The 21,427-nt window shown below is 62.0% G+C and overlaps 1 protein-coding gene across 2 annotated transcripts in view; it reads left to right on the top strand.

Moving 5' to 3' along the window:
• The window catches only part of COL26A1 (collagen type XXVI alpha 1 chain), a 165,852-nt gene extending 146,184 nt beyond the window's left edge, over positions 1-19,668 (top strand). For both annotated transcript variants that reach the window (XM_070460283.1, XM_070460284.1), the window contains exons 5-13: positions 3,881-4,037; positions 6,242-6,340; positions 6,977-7,129; positions 9,231-9,314; positions 11,084-11,136; positions 13,989-14,024; positions 15,325-15,372; positions 17,200-17,284; positions 18,041-19,668. In XM_070460283.1, coding sequence (XP_070316384.1) covers positions 3,881-4,037; positions 6,242-6,340; positions 6,977-7,129; positions 9,231-9,314; positions 11,084-11,136; positions 13,989-14,024; positions 15,325-15,372; positions 17,200-17,284; positions 18,041-18,201 — 876 coding nt within the window. In that variant the 3' untranslated portion in view covers positions 18,202-19,668. The remainder of the gene's footprint in view (positions 1-3,880; positions 4,038-6,241; positions 6,341-6,976; positions 7,130-9,230; positions 9,315-11,083; positions 11,137-13,988; positions 14,025-15,324; positions 15,373-17,199; positions 17,285-18,040) is intronic.
• Positions 19,669-21,427: the final 1,759 nt, after the last annotated feature.

Below are 21,427 nucleotides of genomic sequence, written 5' to 3'. Positions count from 1 at the left end.
CGAGTGGGAGGGAGCCCGAGGGGATTTCCCTGGGTGAGGACTGGTCTCTGGTGCAGGAGGGCGGTGTCCTGGCCAATCAGCCAGGCCACAAGGACGTCATCAGAGCCCCTGAGATGGAAGGCTGGCTGGCGTCTGGTTTTCTCAGCTGAGTCCCCACACCGCCCACTGTGCCCTGGTGAGCTCAGCCCGGCAGAGACGGGTCAGTTTCTCCAGGAGGTTGGCCACGGCCAGACCACGGGGGCTTGAACTCTGGAGTGGGCTGCTTCTAACTTGACGGTGTCCATAGCTCCTCTGCCTGGGTCCATGGGCTCTGTGGGCCTTGGTGTCTGTGAGGGAGGTGCCCCAGGAAGGAGTGAGCTTGGTCTTTTGTGCAGGGGCGAGGTTGTAGGCAGAGGGTCCCTTCGGGGAGCCCGGGAGCCCTACCACGAAAGGAGCCCAGGAGCCATCTGGCTGCCCCCACCCTGATCCCGCCAAGCCACACTCCCCCTGCTCCTGGCGCCCCCCTGTTACCTATGTTCACCCGGAGGGGTCCTCCCCACCCCCACCAAGATGCTGTATCTCAACTCATCCCCCCGACTGGGGACCTTCACCCCCAAACCTGTCCTCTCCTGTGCCGCTGTTTGAATGGTGGCGATCCTACCACCCCCCAAGCCAGGCTAGAGACAGGGCCACCCCCTGCCTTCATGTCCTGCCCCCAAGTCCTGGCCACCAGGTCCTCACAGTTCGCACCCCCAGCCTCTCGCTCATGCCCCGGGGTGCCCATCCCCTACACCGACAGCCAAGTCTCCTTGCCCTGTCCCCCGCCCCCCCCCACAGCTCCACCCCTTGGCCATGGCCGGTCAGCATCCCAGTGGACGTCCCCTCCGTGGCGGGGGCAGGAATTGTAACCCTCCCCTCCGCGAGGAGTTCCACCCCCAAGCTGCTACTCGGTCTGAGCCCGCCACTCCCCTGCTCAGGCCTCCGTGACGCTCCACTGAGGCCAGGGCAGCAGCCCAAGAGTGGAGCGGTGGATGAGGCGCCACAAGGGGCCCTGGCCCCGCCACCGACTGGCTGGGTGACCTTGGGCAAGTCCCTTGCGGCCCCTGAGCCTCTTTCCATCTGGCCTCTGGCGTGGCTGCAGTGGCCCTTCCTGTTTCATGAGCCCTTGTAAGGACCAGGAAGGAGAGGGGCTGAGAGACAGGGGCCCTGGGGGTCGCCAGAGCCTCACGGCGCAGGAGCCCACCCATCCAATACAGACGGGGACCTGAGACCTGGGGTGCCCCTTTGTTCCCAAGGGTCTTGGGAAACTGTCACTCAGGCCTGGGGACGCTGCAGAGCTGGTGGGAGGAGGCGCTCAGAAGGACCCTTTTTGTGCCCCCAGAAAACCTGAGCCCAGCCCAGGCCTGGGCGCTGTGAAGGCAGCCATTTGTTCCCGTGACTCCCCCCGAACGCCACCCCAGCATCAGCAGGAGTAACCGGGTGCCCACGTGCTATGCGCCCCTGATCTTCTGTGGCCCTGCAGGGTCCGTGTTATCATCCCCATTTTGCTGATGGGAAAACTGAGGCCCACAAAGATCACGATGCTTGCATATCATGGCTATCTAGTGGGAGAGCCGGGATTCGAACCAGCCTGGCTGGTGGCAGGGCAGAGCCTCCTCCCCCATCACATGGTACTTCACGTGGGCAGGGGCCTGGGGACCAGAGGGAGCAGGGCGCCCCTCCCCAGGTGGTCCTGACTCCCAAAGGCGGGCCGTCGGCGTTGCTCCAGAGTGACTGTACAGAGGCTGGGGGGACACCCCTTCTGCCCAGAGGGTCAGACAGACTCAGTGAGGAGGGGACAGCTCTCCGGTGTCTCAGAATCTTCCCGGGGCTGGGGGCGGGGGCAGCGCTTGTGGAGGGCACTGCTGGAGCAGCGGCTCGGAGCGGTGGGGAGGTCTCGGCCTGAGGGGGCTGGGCGAGTTCAGGGCGGCTGGAGCAGAGCCGGGTGGAGGAGATGCAGGGGAGGCTGAGCTGGTCACCTGTGTACGCACCGTGTGGCGTCTCTAGTGGTTTTTTTTGGGGGGGACGGGGGAGTTCCGCCGGGTTTACCTGCATGAGGTCCTCACCCACGGCCGTTGTGGGGGGCTGCAGGAGGGGACGGGGGCAGGTGGAAGGGAGGGGCAGCGGGCTCCAGGCAGGCCGAAGGGCCCGGGGCGAGGCCCGGGGGCCCATGGGGTCCTCCTGTAATTAAGGTGCGCCAGGACTCTGGTGGTTGGGTGGGCGCAGGGTAGGGTGGGGTGGGGTATAGGCCGGGTGCTGGAGCTTGGACGCCTTCAGGCAGCAGCATCTGCAGAATTAGACGCCAGCGATTCCGCTCCCAGCGGCCTCCAGACAGGCCCACCCTCAGCCCCGCGTCCTCGGAACGCTTTCATCTCTCGGCGCTGAGTCTGAGACTCTAGCCGGATGTGGAGTTTCTAAGAGCCGGGTTGGGGGGCGGGGCGGGGGGGGTGGGGAACGTGAGACGCTGGACTCCTTCCTCCCTGTCTGGCAGATCGGGACGGGAAGCCGGGCTTCATCTGATATGGGGGGAACCCCAGTGCCCCCCTCTTCTGGGGTGCGTGGGTCCAGGTGGGTGAGCATCTGCCCGCCTGCGCTGTGCAGATCCCGGTGTGCGGCGCCCCCTGCTGGCGCCTTTGGGAACAGCCGGGCCTCCGGCTCTCTGTGACCCCACGGACTGGAGCCCACCAGGTTCCTGTGTCCATGGAATTCTTCAGGAAAGAAGACTGGAGTGGGTTGATATTTCGTTCTCCAGGGAATCTTCCCAATCCAGAGATCGGATGCACCTCTCCTGCACTGGCAGGCAGATTCTTTACCACTGTACCACTGGGAAGCCCCAAGTACAATTTTGATCAGTGAAAGTGTTAGTCACTCAACCGTGTCTGACTATTTGCACCCCGTGGACTGTAGCCTGCCAGGCTCCTCTGTCCACGGGACTCTCCAGGCAAGAATGCTGGAGTCTGTTGCCATGCCCTCTTCCATGGGATCTTCCCGACCCAGGGATCGAACCCATGTCTCCTGTGGCTCCTGCATTAGCAGGCGTATTCGTTACCATCTGAGCTACCAGGGAAGCCCAGGAATACTGAAGTGGGTAGCCTATCCCTTCTCCAGGGGATCCTCCCGACCCAGGAATCAAACCGGGGTCTCCTGCACTGCAGGCGGATTCTTAACCAGCTGAGCCACCAGGGAAGCCCTCCTGGCTCCCAGGTGCCGTGAATTAGGAAGAGTCTCCCTACTGAGGCCCTGTGTCCTTTTGGGTTTTAACCCCGGCTTTCCTCCAGGGGAGAGGATGGGCTGCTTTCCAGGCAGGCACTGAGTGACCATGGCCCCCTTTGTTTCCCTGGATCTCCTGCTAAACTCACACACTGAATTGGGCCCGCTTATTCTTTCTTTCTTTCTCCTTTTTTTCCCTTCTCTTCTCTTCTTTCCTTCCCTTCCCTTTCCTTTTCTTTTTTCCCTCTGCCCATCTCTCCCTCCTCCCACCCATCCATCCTGCCACAAATATTCCCTGACCACACTGTGCCCTGAGCCAGACAGTGTGGGGGACAAGCCTGCCTGGTCCCTCTCAGGGAAGAACCAGTGAAGTGGGGGTGACCGTGGTCATTATCCATACAAGCATAGTCTAATCCCAGTGACGGCCACTCTAGGAGAAAAGTATGGTGACTCTGAACATGTCTGCAGGGGCCCTGCCTGAGCCCGAGGGTCGGAGGGCTTTCTGAGATGGGAAGGGCTGGGGGTAGGGTGGGAGAACATTCCAGCGAGGGGACGGTGGTCGCATGAGCAGCGGGCAGCTGCTGGTCCCCTGGGGCTCACATCCCCGTTCACCCGTGCCCCAGGGCTGACCCTCTGCCCTTCTGCGGTCCAGGTTCTCCTTCTGGAAGCAGCAGAGCGGCCCTCAGGTCCAGACAATGACTTGCCGACGCCCCAGAACACCCCACCGCCCTGGAACGAGGGTCTCCTCCCTGATGCCATCCCGCTTGCCCACCCCGGGCCCCAGAGGAGAAGGCCCACAGGCCCGGCCGGTGAGTGAGACCTGGGGGTGGGGGGGCGCGGCAAGGAGGCCTCGAAGGGCCTCCACCAGTAGGTCATACACACCCAAAGGGCATTTTGGAAAACTAAGCTAACATTTAAAACCTGGGGGATTTCACATAAAAGTCAGGATTTCTCATTTCTCTTAGAAAAATGAAAGAGCTGGCCATTGGGGTTGGCAGTCCCTTACAGAAACAATTGGCTAGGACTTCGCTGGTGTTTCGAGTGTAAGGGGTGTAGGTTCAGTCCCTAAGATCCCACGTGCCGTGTGATGTGGCCAAAAAAATATTGGAAAAAAAAAGAAACAGTTGGCTGCAGCTAAGTCATGGCTGCCCCCACAGATCTCATTCAAGCTCTGCAGTTTGCCACAGTCCTCACCATTCCCTACTGTCTCACAGTCCAGCTGCTGTCTTCACTGGCTGTCTAAACTGGCTTCACCGTTTAGCATCTACACATAGGTCCCCAGCCCATCTCCATCCTTGACTGGCTTGATTTTACAGCAGGCCCTGCCTGCACACCCCCAGGGGTGGGGAGCTTACTGCCTCCCCGCAACCTTCCGGGGAATCCTCTCTGAATTCTCTGACCAGAGCTGGAGGACACCCACTGGTCTGTTGCTTTCACTCTTCCCACCACGTTTTGAAGTCGGGGTAAATTTCTCTCTGCAGTCTCTCTCCATTGGACTGCGCTCTCTGGGACTGCAGAACAGTAATAGTAACTGTAATACTATAGTTAGGATTGTTGAATGCCCGCCGCGTGCCTGGCACTGTGCTGGGACTTTACCCTGAGCGGAGGTGTAGCTGCCATCATCCATGTGGCTGAACTCCAAGATTCAAGGCTGAGGTCTCGTCTGACTGGTGAAGATCTGTGCTGTGCCAGTTATTCAGTATTTTTATATCACTCTAGTCTCTACAGATATCATGGCTAATCATTCCAGTGAGCTCGTAAAGCTCGTTACGGGAGAGAGAACCGAGGCTCAAAGAAGTGACCCCTGGGGTCACCCAGCGATCCAGTGCTGTTTTGACTCAATAATTCACAGCCTCACCGGAGCCCTTTGCAGGGGACACCCTTCCTCCTGCTGTCCCCCAATTTAGCCCCCAGCTTCTTAGCAATCCCGCCCAGACCCAACTCTGACCCCTCCCTGCCTGCAGACCCCCAGCAGTGGGAGAGTTGAGCGCCAGTGGCCAGTCCCCAGGCCGGGGAAGCAGCAGATACTCTGCAGGCTTCTGAGGGGCCTGGAGGCCGGGGGATGGTGAGCTTGGGCTGCTGTGGGAGGAGGGGGTGTCTTACTTGCCCTGGGGTCCCCGGCCCACCTCTCTAGCCATTCTCCCCAAAGTCTCACTCCCAGAAGACCTGTCTTCTTCAAATCCTTCTTCTGGGACTGAAGAGGGAGCAGAGTTCAGGGGGAAGTGGAGGGGGGCGGTTCTCCTCTTCTGAAGGACCCAGGCCCCAGTGCGCCCTGGAGGGGAGGGAGGAAGCTGGGAGGGGCTTCTGTTCTCCCAAGGCAACTTTCTTATGGGGGCATGTCATTCCCAATATGGCCACCAGGTGGAGCACAAACCCCACAAATGGTTACACCTGGGTGCATCCTGGAATCCCAGAGGCCAAGTGGGAATCCCTGGAAAATGGCAGCCCCAGCGGGGTCCCCAAAGAGCCCTCTATCTGTTCAGCAATCATTTTTGAGCATCCTCCCCAGGTCCAGGCCTTTCTGAGGGATAAGGGGCTGTCTGCAGGCCACACAGTGGGCCTCCTGCCTCTCCATCTACTCTTGCCCCGCCTTGGGACCTGGAGATCCCCAGAGGGCAGGCAAGTCCTTCAGGGCTTCCTGGGGTCTCTAAGGAGGCCTTATTGGGACGATCTTTGCCTGAATCCCAGTCCCCAAGCCTGAGCAAAGAAACAGCAGGACGTGGAAAGAGGGTTCTGACTCATTTACAGCCTGGCACTGCTACCTTGAGCAAGGGGCCACACCTTTCTGAGCCTCAGTTTACCCCACCTGTCAAATGGGAGCACAAGTAGCTCTTGAGATCATAGAAGTGAACAGGAACAAAACTGGTTTGTATACTGTGATGAATGATGTGGTCCCTTTGCCCATGGCAGGTGAGGGGGCAGTTCTGACCAGACAGCAAGGTCGTTTAGCCTGGAGCCAATGGAGGCAGCTCAGCCCACAATGTTCTCAGGGCTCATTTCATTCTATCCCCAGGGCCCCCTGGACAGACGGGACCACCAGGGCCTGCAGGTCCCCCAGGCTCCAAAGGTGACCGTGGTCAGGCAGGAGAAAAGGGCCCAGCGGGGCCTCCTGGTAAGGACACCCGCCCACACACATACCCCGACGTGACTTCATCCACTGGGGGAAGGGGGTTGGGGTTTCTCCCCGTCCGAGCAGGTGAGGCATCCCAGACACCCTCTTTCTTGGTGGGGCTGATGACTGCCATCTAGCAGGGCTCCAGGTTCCCTCCCTCCCACCACCACCTCCCGGGGCAGCCTCCTTCCAAGCACTCTGGGGCCTGGTCTCACCCGGGACTATGGGAAGAGAAGGCTCCAGCTGTGGGGGTGGGGCTGCTGGGGGCTGGAGGTTGTGCTCCGCCATGTAAACAACGTCGAGAGGTCACGCAGCTGCTCCTGGACCCTGTCGGGGCAGGTACGGGGCTGGGCCAGGCTGGCAGCCACCCTCGCTGCCTCTACCCCAGGGCTGAGGTCATCTGGCCACAGCGCCCGCTGACTTTACTGACCAGACCTCCCTGACCTCCCGCCTGGCTGCCCGGGGTCCCCTCTGCACTGGCTGGGGAAGGGAAGTCATTTCATTATATCCCAGGACAGCCCTCCAGGGAGTCTCTGGGACTAGAGGCCACCACCTTGCCTTCCCAGGTCTATTCCTCATCTCTGTTATGTCAGTCATGAGGCCCGGCCCTCCTGTGACTCCTCTTTTCCCCTGCAGGCCTCTTGGGGCCACCAGGGCCCCGTGGGCTTCCTGGAGAGATGGGGCGCCCTGGCCCCCCCGGCCCCCCTGGCCCAGCAGGCAGCCCAGGCCTCCCTCCAAACGGCCCTCAAGGCGTCCTCTACTCCCTGCAGCCACCGACGGACAAGGACAGTGAGTGTCACGCTTGAGGGCTGGGGTGGGAGGTCGACCCAGAATCTGGAGGGTCCACTCCCCCAAAAGGACCCCGTGAAGCAGACTGTCCGTGAGTGGGGCCTCGGCTTTGCCAGGCGGGGGGACGGGGTAGTCTAGGTGGGGGTGGTCCCCCAAACCCCACTGTTGGCCCCAGGGGCCTGTCCCTGCCTCTGTGCTCAGCTCCTGCCCCTGGGGTCTGACCCCTTGCTGTCCCTCTGCTCTCTGGCCTGGCCTTGGGGTCCCCCCTGGTGACAGTACCACCACCAAGATCATCCGTCACCCCTGTGCTCTTCACAAATCCCCTACTGTAGGCCACTGGACAGGCGCTGATGGATGGAGCACCTCCCACGTGTGGGACTGTGTTTTAACCTCCGGGATGCAGCAGTGAACAAACCAAGTCTCCTGCCTGCAGGAGCCACAGTCTAGCACAAGAGGGCGCCCTTGAGCACACACAGAACCGCCGCCGGGAGCGGGGAGGGCGGGTCCAGGGAGGGCACCCCAGAGATGGGGCGGGGGTGGGGCCTGCGGCCCATGGATGGCGTGGCTTTGGCTAAGGGCCCTGGGAAACGGGAAAGGTTTTAAGAAGCGGGTGATGAGATTGACTTGGCATTCTGAGTGGGTGACATCCCGGGCACCGTGGGGGCACAGGGACCTCTTGGTCAGCCGTCAGAGAAACCCAAGCCCCTTCCCGGCCCGCGCCCCGCGCCCCCCTCCGCCCTGTCCGCCCCGTTCCCCGGGCAGCGCCGCCCTGCCCCGAGCGTTAGACCTGCGCCTGAATCACAGGGTCCCGCTCCCAGCCTCCGTTTCCCCATCCCTAGAGCAAGAGTGGTAATACATCCTGACGGAGTTGCTCTGGGGTACACAGCCCCCAGCCACGAGGGAAGAACTCATTCCCAAGGGGATCGAGGTGCCTGGGCTGCCCTCCCCGTGTGCGGGGGCCAGAGAAAAGAAGTCACTGGCGACCGTCTCACTGTCGTGGTGGGCTCAGTGGTGCCCCCTGGTGGAGGAGAAAGGGTGACTCTTGTTTAGTACCTTGGGGGTCTAAGGGTTCCACCGCCCGGCATCGCTGGGCCACGAGAGCTCAGCCGGCCCCAGCCTGGGCGTGATGCCTGGCGTCTGCCGCTGCCCGCCTCCAGTGCTTGGAGCCCCCCTCAGACAGGACCCTCCTTCCCCAGCCCTGGGGTCCCCAAGAGAGGGCAGACTGCCTAGAGGGCGCAGATGTGAACGTTTAGGAAGAGTGGGGGGGGGGGGGTCCCCGGTGGAGGCACCTGGTTAGCCAGCACTGAGCAGCTATAGGAGGCCCACCAGCCGCGAGGCCTATGGAAGGGCTGCCCAGGCTTCCGTGGTGGGGGTAAGGGGGGAAAGGCAGAGGCGAACACCCCCAGCCCAGAGGTTTCCAAGCCTGGCTGTCTGCTTCTGGGTCTGAGGACAGCGCGGGGTGAGGTGACACGGGGCTCACTCTGGAGGGACCCAGGCCACGAGACAGACCCCATCCGGCCCCGGGACCCTGTGGCTCAGATGAGTGGTCAGGGAGGGCTTCCTGGAGGAGGCCCCACAAGAGTGAGCTAGTCAGGAGTGTCGGGATGGGCATGTGGAGGGGAGCCTGGAACAGAGTCCGGCCAGGGCAGCCGGGAGGTGAGCAAGGCGGAGCCAGAGCCTAAGGGCCTGGAATTTTCAGGAAGATGTTTGTACTTTAAACAGAGCCCACAGGCTTCCCCGTCCTCTGATTTGGCCTCTGTGTTGATGGCTCGTCAGTAAAGAATCTGCCTGCAATGCAGGAGTCCCGTTTTCGATCCCTGGATGGGGAAGATCGCCCGGAGTAGGAAATGGCAACCCACTCCAATACTCTTGCCTGGAGAATCCCATGGACAGAGGAGCCTGGCGGGCCCCAGTCTACAGGGTCACAGAGAGTCGGACACAACTGAGCGACTACACGTGAGGGAGCTCCTCTGAGCCAAGGGGGCAGTAGCTGCAGTGAGGCCCAGCAGGGTTGGGGCCACTCTTCCTGGCTCTGGGGGACTCAGCTCTAGCCCCGCCGGCCCTGCCCCGTGGGTCACAGGCCACTCTGCCCTTCCCACAGATGGAGACGTGCAGCTGGCCTCCGCGGCTGTGGACACAGTGTTGGCGGGCGTCCCGGGGCCCCGGGGTCCCCCTGGCCCCCCAGGTGAGTGCAGAGGGCAGCAGCTGGTCTCCACTGGTACCCACTCCTGGGCTTCACCTGGGCCGGGGCTCCTGAGGGGGCCGGTTGGGGGCTCATGGCCTTGGCAGGGCACTGGGTCTGCCCCAGCCAGCAGCGGCTTGGGGGGCGGGGGGCTCATGGGTGGCAGCTCCCCTGCGACTGGACACAGTGTTTTTGGGTGGCCTGACAGCCACATGAAGCAGCCCCGGGCCGCCCCCGAGTGAGCCAGAGCAGGGGTGCTCCGGAGGCCTAGGTCCAGGAGGTCTGCGTAGGGGATGGTGGGTGCGGGGACCGAGGGAGCTGGTGGGGCAGGTGCCTGGGCGAGACAGGGGGCCCTGGGCCTTCAGGCAGAAAGTGGGGTCCTGGGAGAGGGGATGGGACCCTGAGGGAGGGGGTGGTGTGGGGGGGGGGGGCGGGAGCCCAGGTGTGTGGCCGTCTCCTCTGACAGGTTCTACCCCTCAATGAAAGCAGCAGAGGCGCTGGGCGCCCGTGGGCTGGGGGTGCCTCTTGATTCGGCTCCAGGCCGGGCACTCATTCCCCGCCAGTAGTTCAGTGTCTCACGCAGTCAGGAAACCCCCACTGAGCACCTCCTACAGGCTGGCCAGGGTCCTGGGTTCCTGGGATCCTTAGATAAACAAAAGATTTCTGTCCTCATGGTACTTACATTCTAGTGGAGAAGGCGGGCGGTGCCCTCCTGCTGTCGGCGAATCCTCCCAGAAAGCAGGACTGGGCTCGCGGCTGGGCCAGGGTGGCCCCATTTAAAAAGGTAGCATTGAGGAGGATGCTGGGAGGGTGTTTGCCTTTTAGCTAGACTGTGTCCAGACCATTACCCCCCACAGGGGTGCACTTTGCTGTAGGTCCTCCCTAGGCATGCCAGGGGGCACTCTGGTACAGACCAGCAGCCCAGGGGGCACAGAGACCTCACTCTTCCAAATATTCAAGGCATTTAGTCACGAACACCATGCCCTGCACTGCACCCATTGGGCCTGGCCTGATCCTCTGGGGGCTCCCTGGCCCAGAGGGGAGGCTGGCATTCAAACCAGTAGTGGCCCGAGGCAGTGGCTGGTCACTGTCAGGGATTTGCCTAGGGAAGAGGTGGGGGTAGGTGCCTGGAAGGCTTCCTGGAGGAGGTGACGCTCAGCCTGAGGCTAGTGGGAGTTTGCTGGGATGTGGAGGGGATGGGGACACTCCAGGAGGAAGGAACAGCCACCACAAAGGCATGGACCCAGAGGGACTTTCCAGGAGGGTGTTTGACCGATGAAGGCGGAGGAGGCTGGGCTGAGAGGGACCTGTCTGAAAAGTAACTTGAGGGGGGGGAATGCTGCGGGGATGGGTGACCAGCACTCCGGGTGGTAGGCAGCAGTTGTAGTAACCCAGGTAAGGAGGATGGTCTCAGGGAGGTGAGGTCTGAGGTCCTGAGGCGGGGCAGGCTCGAGGGAGATTTGCCCGAGGACTGACCAGCTGGGGAGAGTCTGCGGGTGCCCCTCGGCCCCGTGGATGAGGCTATGGGAGCAGCAGCAGGCTGTGGTGTGGGGGTTGCAGGCAGCGAGAAGGGCTTCCAGTGGACTCTCCGCTCTGGGGGTGGGCAGGGGGCTGGGGAGCCCATGCCCCCTCCCTCACCATTTATTCACCTCCCCTTTCTGCGCTGCCCAAGGAGACAGACCCAGGGTGGGTAGGAGGGCCCCTCTCCGGAGCCGATGAGGGGGCAGGGGGCGTCTCTGGCTCCAGGTGACCATCTGTGACTCTGCCGGCAGGTCCCCCTGGACCACACGGCCCCCCTGGCCCTCCGGGTGCGCCTGGATCCCAGGTAAGGTCTTGCCCATCTCTGGGGAGGGTGAGGGCACTGTCTCCCCAGGAAGGGATGAGCCAGGCTTCTTAGCAGCACAGTTGCTCAGGAAGGAACCAGCCCACCTGACTGGTCCCCACCTGGGTCCAGGTGGGCCCCTGGGGAAGTCAGGCGCGGGATCCTGGTTTTCTTAGCAACAGCCCTTTGCTGCCCACCCCACCTGGGCCCCATGGCACCCACTCCAGTGCTCTTGCCTGGAGAATCCCAGGGACAGTGGAGCCTGGTAGGCTGCAGTCCATGGGGTTGCGAAGAGTTGGACACGACTTCACTTTCACTTTTCACTTTCATGCACTGGAGAAGGAAATGGCAACCCACTCCAGTGTTCTTGCCTAGAGAACCCCAGGGACGGCGGAGCCTGGTGGGCTCCCGTCTATGGGGGTCGCACAGAGTCGGACACGACTGAAGCGACTTAGCAGCAGCAGCAGCTACCTGGGCCCAGAGAAGTTAGCATCGTTCCCATTTCATAGATGAGGTAACCCGAGGTCATGCAGGCAGTGTGTGGAGCTGGGCCAGGATCACAGCCATGGCCCCTCTTTGATGAGAATTGCCTGCGTGGGGGGGCAATTGCTTTGCCTCCTCAGCTGTGTGACATTGGGCAGAAAGACAGCCTCTCTGGGCTCCGGCTCCTTGGCTGCTAAGACGGAGTGGGTTGTTACAGGGAGTAAGAGAGAAATAAAGTGTCAGGGGGAAGTGACTTGTGCTGCAGGGCCCCAGGGGCCTGGGGGGGATGTCACACGGAGGAGAGGGGACTTTGGACACCAAGGCAGGCAGGGCTTTGTTTGGGGGTGTCTGCACAGAGCTTCCTGCAGCTCATCCAGGCCGAGGGCTTCAGGTTCCCTGGAACTCGGGCCTGGGCGGGAGAGGGGGCGGGGATGACTGAGAAGCGGGGCTCCCACTGCGAGGCTGGACAGCTCACCCCTGACAAAAGGGCAGGAGCAGGTGTGAGGCTGACAGAGGCTCTCGTGAGAAGGGCTGGGGGCAGTAGAACCCCCCTCTAGAGACCCAAGCCCACAGCAACAGGCAAGGTCAGAGATGATGGTGTCCCTGACCCTTCCCCCCACCTGCTCGTGCCAACTCCTTTCAGGGTCCCCATTGTGTTATCCCCGCAGTGACGGGGACGCAGAGGCTCAGAGAGGTTCTGTCATTTGCCAGAGTCACCCAGCAGGGGAGCAGAGCGGGGGTCCCGGCAGGGCCAAGGTCACTCCAGGCCCCGCTCCAACTTTCTCGGGGTCCCTGCCCTCTGCTAGCAGGTAGTCCGATAGGGGAGGCTGATGTGATAGAGTAACTGGGGCGGGACCTACAGCAACAGGAGCGGGGTGACAGATAGGAGAAGGTGACGCTTCGACTGAGACCCGAGGACCCAGAAAGGAGCAGTCATGCAAAGATGCCAAAAGCGTTTCAGGTAAAGGGAAGCGTAAATGCAAAGGTCCTGAGGCCGGGAAACACCAGGCAGGTCCTGAGCTAAGAAGCGTGGGGAGGTGAGGTGGGAGGGAAGTGGGCAGGGCGGTACCTGCAGAGCCGATGCGCGGACCTGGGTCACAGTGAAAGGGGGCCTTATCGAGTGTCAGGGAGGGAGAGTCCAGCACCCGATTTTCGTCTTTCCAGGGCCCCTCTGGCTGTGGCTTGAGGAGTGGAAGGCAGGGGGCGGGGGAGTGGAGCAGGGAGATCAGGGAGGAGGCTGGGGCAGCGCAGAGGAAACAGATGTATCTAGAAAGTGGACCTGACAGGTCTGGCTGATGGAATAAATTCGGTGAGGGCGGGAAGGGGAAGGTTAACTGCGAGGTGCGTACAGGAGCGGCTGTGGACCGCAGAGCCATTTCATGGAAAAGAGAGACCGCAGGGTGGGGGCCGGGCGGCTGGGCCGGGGGGAGGCCAGGAATTCCACTTTGGAGAGGTTGAGCAGGGGCGCCTCCTGGCCGGCCAGGTTGGGGTGCTGGGGGGGGGCAACTTGATGCACAGGTCTGGGGCTCCAGGGAGCCTTCTGACAGGGCCTCAATGCTAATGGGGAGCCCACGCGGGGACCCTCACCTTCACCACTAGTAGGAGTCGCGTTAGTGGCTCAGTCATGTCTGATTCCTTGTGACCCTTCATGGGTGACCTTGTGGCTCTTCATGGCTCCTCCAGGCTCCTCTGTCCATGGGATTTCCCAACAAGAGTACTGGAGGGGGTTGCCATTCCCTTCTCCAGGGGATCTTCCCGACCCCGGGATGGAACCCGGGTCTCCTGCATTGGCAGGTGGATTCTTTACTGTCTGAGCCTCCAGGGAAGCCTGAGATCATCACTGCTGTCACTCATTCTAGGAGGGCCCTTTCTGAGTGCTGGGGGGATGTGTGTGCGGCCATCTGGTCCCCTTCTCCAAGGGTCTCCCCGGTGGCTCAGACTGTGAAGAATCTGCCTGCCAATGCAGGAGACACAGGAGACTCGAGTTTGATCTCTGGAGAAGGCGACGGCAACCCCCTCTAGTGTTTTTGTCTGGAGAATCCCAGGGACAGGGGAGCCTGGGAGGCTATAGTCCATGAGGTCGCAGAGAGTCAGACATGACTGAGCATGCACGCACGCATGTGCCTTCTCCAAGTGATGATCATACTTGGCATTGGCCCATTTCACAGACAAGAAGATGGAGGACTCAGTGGAAGCCCACGGTCATCCACTGGCCAGTGGTGGGGGCTCCAGAAGCAGACAGGACCCCCGCTGCGGCACCCCCCGATTTCGGATTTTTCAGATTTCCAGAGCCCAGTGCAGGGGGAGGGCGTGCAGAGGACTAAGGGGTTGTGAAGGGCAAAGCCTAACTTCCTTTGTCTGATTTTCTGCAGGGCCTGGCTGGAGAGCGGGGCGCCACGGGGCCATCTGTAAGTGTGGGGCCGTGTGTGGGGGCCACCCCCAGGGCAATGGGCTCGGGTGCAGGCGCCGGGTACCAACTGGGTGGGTGTCTGCCACAGGCAGCCTGACTGAGCTCAGGCCCCCAGCCTCCCCGGGCATGGCCAGATCCAGCCCAGCCAGGACGGAGCAGAGGGAGAGAACTGGGCAACCTGGGTGCAGTGCCAGCTGCCCAAGTTGGGAAGGGGTGACTTTGGGAAGTGGGACACTCCCCCCGTCCCCGGGCATATGAAGTAAGGACTTAAATAGCCGCCTGTCAAGGGGCTTGGATGAGAGTCCTAAGGTCTTTTGCCAGGGGCCCAGGCCCCTGGGTTAATATGCTGCGTGACCTGCAGAGTCCCTTGCTTTCTCTGAACTTCCCAGGAATAGACATAGACGGCTGACCACTCATTTCCCATCTTAAAAATAAGAATTCACAAGACTCAGCCCCATCTTCAGGGCCAAGGAAGTGGGCACGTGCCCAAGTCTTATGTCAGAGGCACAGAACTGGGGGAGAAGGGGGAGCATCTTCTATGTGGAGGCCTTCTTTATCCTTAGTGGGTTTAAGCTTCACAGTGCCCCCGCGAGATGGTGCTTTGTTTTCCCTCTTTGCCAGAACTGGCAGCTGAGGCCCAGAGAGGTTAAGCAACTTGCCCAAGGTCACACAGCTAGACCAAAGTAGAGCCAAGATTTAAACTGAGGAGTGTTAGCCTCCAAAGGCAGGCCTTCCCCAAGCTTGTTATCAAGAGTGATATATTTAATCCTCCTAATAGCTCTGTGAGGTAGGCACTGTTATTATCCCCATCTTGGAGACGGAAAAACCGAGGCACAGAGAGGTAAAGTCACATAAGAGTAAGTGGCCTCCTAGGTGTTATTGTGAGGCTGATATTACTGGCCCTGTTTTACTTATTTAAATTTCAATTTTTTTACATTTCATTTATTTTGGCTGCTCTGGGTCTCTGTTGCCGTGCATAGGTTCTCTAATTGCAGTGCAGCATGTGAGATCCTAGTTCCTTGACCAGGAACTGAACCCACGTCCCCCCGCCCTGGAAGGTAGCTTCTCAACCACTGGACCAACCGGGGAAGTCCCTGGCCCCAATTTTAGAGTCAGAGAAACAGAGGGGAAAGGCAGGGGGCCTGATCCCTGGAAGGGCCGGAACCTGAGTTCCAACCTGACTCCTCCCTTCCTAGAAACAGAATTAAGCCCCTAAAGTCAAGCCCATGCCGGCCTGTGCAGGGGTCCTGGGTAGAGAAGCTGGGCACCCATCATTGACCCCGTGACTTTCTTCCCAGGGGGAGCCTGGCGGGAAGGGGGAAGAGGAGGAGAAAGCCGCCGCTGAGGTAACGGTGCCCCTGGGCCTGTGCTTCCCTCCTGCCCCCGGCTGTGTCCTTGCAGGACAGTCCAGTAGAGCTGGACCGACCCCTTCATCCTGAGCAGGGCGTCAGCCGCAGCGCGAGTGGGGGCCCACCCGGCGGGGGAGGCAGTGCAGTGGGTAGTGACTGTGGCCCGGTGTGAAGTCAGCTGCAGTGGGGGAGCGCAGATTGGATGACTGGCCCGGGGCCTGAGGGTGGGGGCAACCCTGCCGGAGAGGGCGGAGGAGCCACGGACCAGCTGACGAGACCCTCTGTTTGAAGGAGGCCTCGGGCTGTGGGGTCTCTCCAGGGCTAAGACCCTCCCATGACAGCGCCTGGCACACGGACGTGCCCAAGGTCACGGTGCTGCTGGACTGAAGGGTGTACGGGCAGGCGGAGAGCTGGCTGGTGGATGTGGGAGAGGACAGATGGAAAAAGGATGTTGGGGGCACACAGCGGCCAGAGCAAGTCGGGGCAGGGCAGGGGCACGGATGGAGCGCGAGCATGGCTGTAGGGACCATACCTTCTGGGAAGCGGAGGGGAGGCTGGGGGCCAGGGTGATGCGTGAAGGGAATGAGGGCGGTGGGGCAAGCTGGAATGAGTCACCTGGTGTGACAGGGCTCGGCCAGATGTCCAGCACAGCGGGCACGCTGCACCCCCGAGTGAGCTTGGGGAGATGCTAAGCCAGGGCTGGGGGTGCCTGGAGAGATGGGTGGTGGGCACTGGAGGTGGGCAGCTATGTGAGGCAGGCTGGGCTGGAGGGGGTAAAGCTGGGATCAGGGGACCTTCCAGAGGTCCTTATAGGATTGAAGGGATCCTTACAGGATTGAGGCTGGAACCATGGCAGCCATGGTGGGCACAAGAGACAGTGGGAGGACGATGTGGATGCTGGGGTCACTTGCGATGGATAACTGGGAGGGTACCCACGACTTCCCCTTGCCCAGGTTCATCAGCGTGCCTCCTGTGGCCCAGGGACCGGGGCTTAACTGGGTCCTGACAGAGGGGGCCTGGAGCCCCTGCTCCTCACTGCGGACACCCCCATCCCAGACACTACCCACAGCCCGGCTTCTCATGGTCTTTGACGGGAAGAGCTCTCTTGTGTAACTCAGTAGCATGCTCTCCGGTTTTCTTTTGCTTTAAGCGCAATTAATCTAAGTGTCATGACAGAGCTGTCATGTTCCACCAGCCAAAAAGGTTCCTGTTTGCTGCTGCTGCCGGGGCGGGGCCTTGCCTCTCTACCATCACTTTTTCTTTCTTCAAAGTGACCTTGTCATCTTGTCTTCATTAATCAGCCTATTCACGTGTCCTGACACCCGAGGTCCTTCGCCGTGCGTAGGGCGGGTCCCAGGAACACAGAGGCGCCATCTTTGTGCCCTCCCACGGGCCTTCCCTCGGCTGTGCCCTCGGATGGGTGGGACCGGGACGGAGACCAGCAAAGCGCCTCCCACCCATGGGCCCGTATGAGGTGCTCTGCCCACAGCAGGACATTTTCTAGAAAGAAGGGTGCACAGGGAGGCAGCTGGCGGCCATGGGAGCAGCAAGCTCAGGCCGGAGGCAGACAGGGTTGTGTGAAGCCGCGGGCTTGGCCATTTCCGGCTTGGCCACTTCCGGCTTGGCCACTTCCGGGCTGTGGGGCTGGCTCGTCTGGGCTTCAAGTTCCGTGTCTGTGAACTGGAGTTCGAACCCCAGCCCTGGTGCCGGGGTGTCTCGTCTGTGGTGGCCGTTGCGTTGACAATGGTGACAAGAGGGAAGTGGCGGGCTGGGACAGGACGCTGGAGCAGGGTGGCCCTGACCCCACGGCTTCCTCCACCCCAGGGTGAGGGGGTGCAGCAGCTGCGGGAGGCCCTGAAGATTTTGGCCGAGAGAGTGCTCATCCTGGAACACATGATTGGCATCCACGGTGAGCGGTGACCCGGGCCGCAGAGTCCAGCATCTCCCTCCGCCCTGCCTCCCCAGCTGCCCTCGCCCGTGCTGCCTCTGGTCCCCTCTCTCCCTGCCCTGATGGCCCCGCACCTGGCGGCCAGTCTGCCCCTGTCCCACCCCTGTTCAAGAACCCTCCGTGGCTCCCTGCTGCCCGAGACCGAGGCACAGCTCCCAAGTCCCTCCCCTAGCACAGCCTGGTGTCGGTGACTCAGAGCCGTCATCCAGGCGCCCCGGGACCCTCCCACCACCACACCTCTGCTCAGACTGGCCGCTCTGCCTCCTGAACACCAGCTCTGGCCTCAGGGCCTGCTCTAGGATCTCTTCCTCTGGGAAGCCGCCCTCCTGTCTCCTCCCTGTGCTCCACCGAGCCTTCGAGTCCCTTACAGGGTGGGGTGTCTATATCTCTCCCTGGGACTTCTGCAGTGCCTGGAACCTGGCCCTGGTCAGCATTGTTTGAAGAATGAATGAATGAGTGAATGGTGAATAAGTAGATGAGTGAATGGGAGACTGAATGAATGGATGAGTGGATGAGTGAATGAATGGATGAATGAATGAGTGAATGAATGGATGAATAAATGAGTGAGGGAATGAATGCATGAGGACAAGACGCTGGCAGCTGCTTTGTCCCACCCTCACTGGGCACAGAGGTTCCTTGGCTGGCGGGACTGGAAGTGAAGGGGCTTCGCAGGCTCCTGAGGCCCTGCGTGAGCCCACCCTCCTGCTTCCCTTCCAGATCCCCAGGCCACCCCTGATGGGGGCTCTGGCCAGGACGCCGCCCTGAGAGCCAACCTCAAGATGAAGCGTGGAGGCCCCCCACCCGACGGCTCCCTGGCTGCCCTGCTCGGGCCCGACCCCGGGCAGAGGAGCGCTGGCCGGGCCAGCAGCGGGAAGTAGGAGGCCAGCTCTCCCGGAGGAGCCCCGGCTCCGCCAGAGACTCCGCCCCGAGGCCTGTGCTGCCGTCAGCACTGAGGACACCCCGAGTGGGACTGGGCTCCAGGCCTGCACGACCGTCAGGGACACTGGCTCCTGGGGGCCTTGGGAACAGATGGCAATGCCAGGGGCGGGGGCCAGAGGGGCCCAGCACCCCCAGCCGAGCCCTGCCCTGGTCCCGGCCCTCCCCACCCCCACTCCCTGCTGGAGACGGGGTCTGGTGGCTGGGTGGGATGCGGGAATCGTCATAATACTCGCCATTTACTGGGTCCCTGAGTCGTCTGGGCCCATCCGAGGAACTTCCCTACATTGTCTCATTTAACCCTTAGGACGTAGGCTTGTTCCCTCCACTTTACTTGGGGGCAGAGGCTGGGAGAGGATAAATCACCTGCCCGAGGCCCCTGGACCATGGAGGACCGGGGCAGGATTTGAACCCGTGTTTTCTCTACCTGCTAGCTCCCCCTCTTCATGGGACATTCAAACAGGGCAGGCGCTGGGCCAGGCGGCCCCGGAGGCTCCAGCCGGGAAGGAGGGCAGGCCCTGCCCAGCTCGAGACCCTGGGGGCCCTCCGGCCTCCTTCCTTGACATCCCTCCCTGGGCTCGGGGGTCTACTTCACAGGTGAGGAGGTGGGCAGCTTGGCCTGTAGCTGCTCTTGAAGGCTAGGGAGACCTTGAATAAACCCCTGACAGTCAGTGGACTTGGAGACCGTGAGAGAGGAGCGTTGGGGTGCCAGGATCCCCAGACTGAGCTGGCATCACCCCCTGCTGCATCCTAATCCCTCTGACCCCACCCACCCTCCCAGGGCCTCCCACCGCTGAGCAGCGAGGAGGAGGATTGAATGGGACCCCAGCACCCGCTGGGGGTGTCCCTCCAGCCCCGACCTCTCCCAGACTCGCTGAGAACCGGCAGGGTTAGGGTTAGGGTGGCCCCTTCGAGTTACAAGGCAAGTCCTGTGTCCCAAGGAGAAGGAGGGGTCGCCACCTGATTCCCAGGCCCTGCTGGGGAGAGACACTCCGCGTTCGGTCCTGTGGGCCCAGCCTGGCTCTGGTTCTGGGTCCCGGTGCCCTAGAGCAGCTCAGACCAGGGCCCTCAAGGCCTCTTGGGCGTCGGGTCCTCTGTGCCCTGGACCTGCCCTGGTGCTCCTCTCTCGCTGTCTCGGCCACAGCAGCAAACGCAGACACTCCCAGGTGCTGGCGCCGCCCCCGTGGTCTCCCCTTGTGGCTTGAGTGACTTCTCCCCACCGCCCTTGGTGCTACTGGGAGGCTGTGCTCCATCCCTCTGGGCCCTGATAACCTCTCCCTGCCCTCGAGGCCGGGACTGCCCCTCGGGAGGCAGGGCTGGCTGGGTGGGGGGCCAGGTGTGGCTTCTTGCAGGCCTGTCTTCACGGAGGGGCGGTAACCCTCTGACAATAAAGGTGCTCTCCCCATGTGGTCGGGTGTCACATGGTAGCGGCCGTCGGGGAGGCCGGGCCAGCTTCAGCCGGGCCCAGCCCCGGGGGATCTGATGGGAGGGAGTCAAGGGGACCACAAGGCCCCGAGGCAAGGCGGCCTGGCCCTGCCCCCTGGGAGCCCCACGTGGGGGCCTAGAAGAGCGAGGGGTGCTCTTCGGAGGCCGCCCCACCCTCCAGTCTAGGCTGGGCCCTGGGCCAGCGCTGCTAGCGGGAGAGAGTGAGGTGGGAGGGTTCCCGGTGCTGGGCAGAAGGACCCCTACCCACCATGCTCCTGCCCTGGGCCTGGGGTCCTGGACTTTCTCGTCCGGGCCCAAGTGCAGGTGGGGGCCCTGGGACCGTCCCCTGAGTCCTCAGCTGAGGTCGGGGACTGGCTGAATGCCGCCCAGGGCTTCCTGCAAGCCATGTCCCACCAGAACTCAGAGCCTTGCTGGGCCCACCACCACCACACACGCTCTGACAGCAGCCCCCTTCCCACGGCAAGACGGTGTGTTTCCAGCTGGAAGTGTCGGGCTGAAGCAGGAGCCAGGGGCCCAGTCTGGGAGGACCCTAAACACTGGATGGGGAGAAGCTGACCCAGCGGGGCTGGGTGGCTGTGGCCGCTTCTCACCGTCAGTCCGGCCTCCCCTTCCACCTGGAAGGTGGAGCGACCTTTCTGACGTGCACGCGGGCAGCACCCCCTTTACTCATGAAGCAGCAGTGGCCTCTTGTTCCTGGTCCCCAGCCTGCTCTGCGACTTGTCACTGTCATCCAAGCCTCCATCCCCGTGGCTGCTAGCCACACGGAGGAACCACCTGGTCTTGTCTCTGTAACGCCTGTGGGTGTGGGTGCCCTGCAAGGCGCTTGGTGCCTGCAGGGCGTGGGAGAGAACAGGACACGGGGCCAGGGTGACTGGTACTCACAACCCAGGAGGATCATAGCTCTTGGGTTCAGGCGAGAGCCTCAGACGCATCGCCTCCTCTGACGCCCGTGGCCCACAGCTGGCTCGGGCCCCTCTGGTCCTTGGTTCCGTCGTGACCATGAGTGTCTGTGCTGATGTGTGGAGGCCCTGACCTGCTCAGCCTGCAGGTCCCGCGATGGATTCGGACAGTGAGGCACATCACCTGGAGTGCCCCTGCGATCTGGGATGGGGCTTCCATGGTGTGGGCCCCCCTCCTCTGCCCAAAACTGCCCATCTCCCTGCAGCCCCTGGGGAGGGGGTTCCTAAGGGTCAGCCCAGTGCAGGGGGCAGGCATCCCTGAGCCCCTACCCCACCACCCACCTGCAGGGTCCACCCAGAGGGATAAGGAGGGAGAATCAGCTCAGCCTCCCCCCCGCCACACTACCCTGCCCTCCCCTCCCCATCTCCTCCCGGAGCCTGCTCAGCTCGCCATACCCCTGCCACCCTCAGGGCACACCCACCCTCTCTCCAGGCACTGCCTCCTGTGCCCTGGTGTCCAGATCAAATCAGAACAGGGGCTGACAGCTCTTCACTAACACTCTCCCTTCCAGGCCCACTCCCTAGTCCGTGGGACCCTCTTCTCTCTGCCTGGCTGAGCCTGGGGGAGCAAGACACTGAAGAGCGCAGACTCAGGCCCCCCTCTCCCTGGCCTGGGTCGGGAAGATCTCCTGGAGGAGGGCATGGCAACCCACTCCAGTATTCTTGCCCGGAGAATCCCATAAACAGAGGAACCTGGCGGGCTACAGTCCATGGGGTCACAAAGAGTCAGACATGACAGCGTAGTCGTGTCGCAAGACACTTT

Source organism: Odocoileus virginianus, chromosome 33 (genome assembly GCF_023699985.2).
Source record: "Odocoileus virginianus isolate 20LAN1187 ecotype Illinois chromosome 33, Ovbor_1.2, whole genome shotgun sequence".
NCBI lineage: Eukaryota > Metazoa > Chordata > Mammalia > Artiodactyla > Cervidae > Odocoileus > Odocoileus virginianus.
The sequence above is the reverse complement of the archived record's forward strand: the minus strand, read 5'-3'. Positions and strand labels throughout refer to the sequence as shown.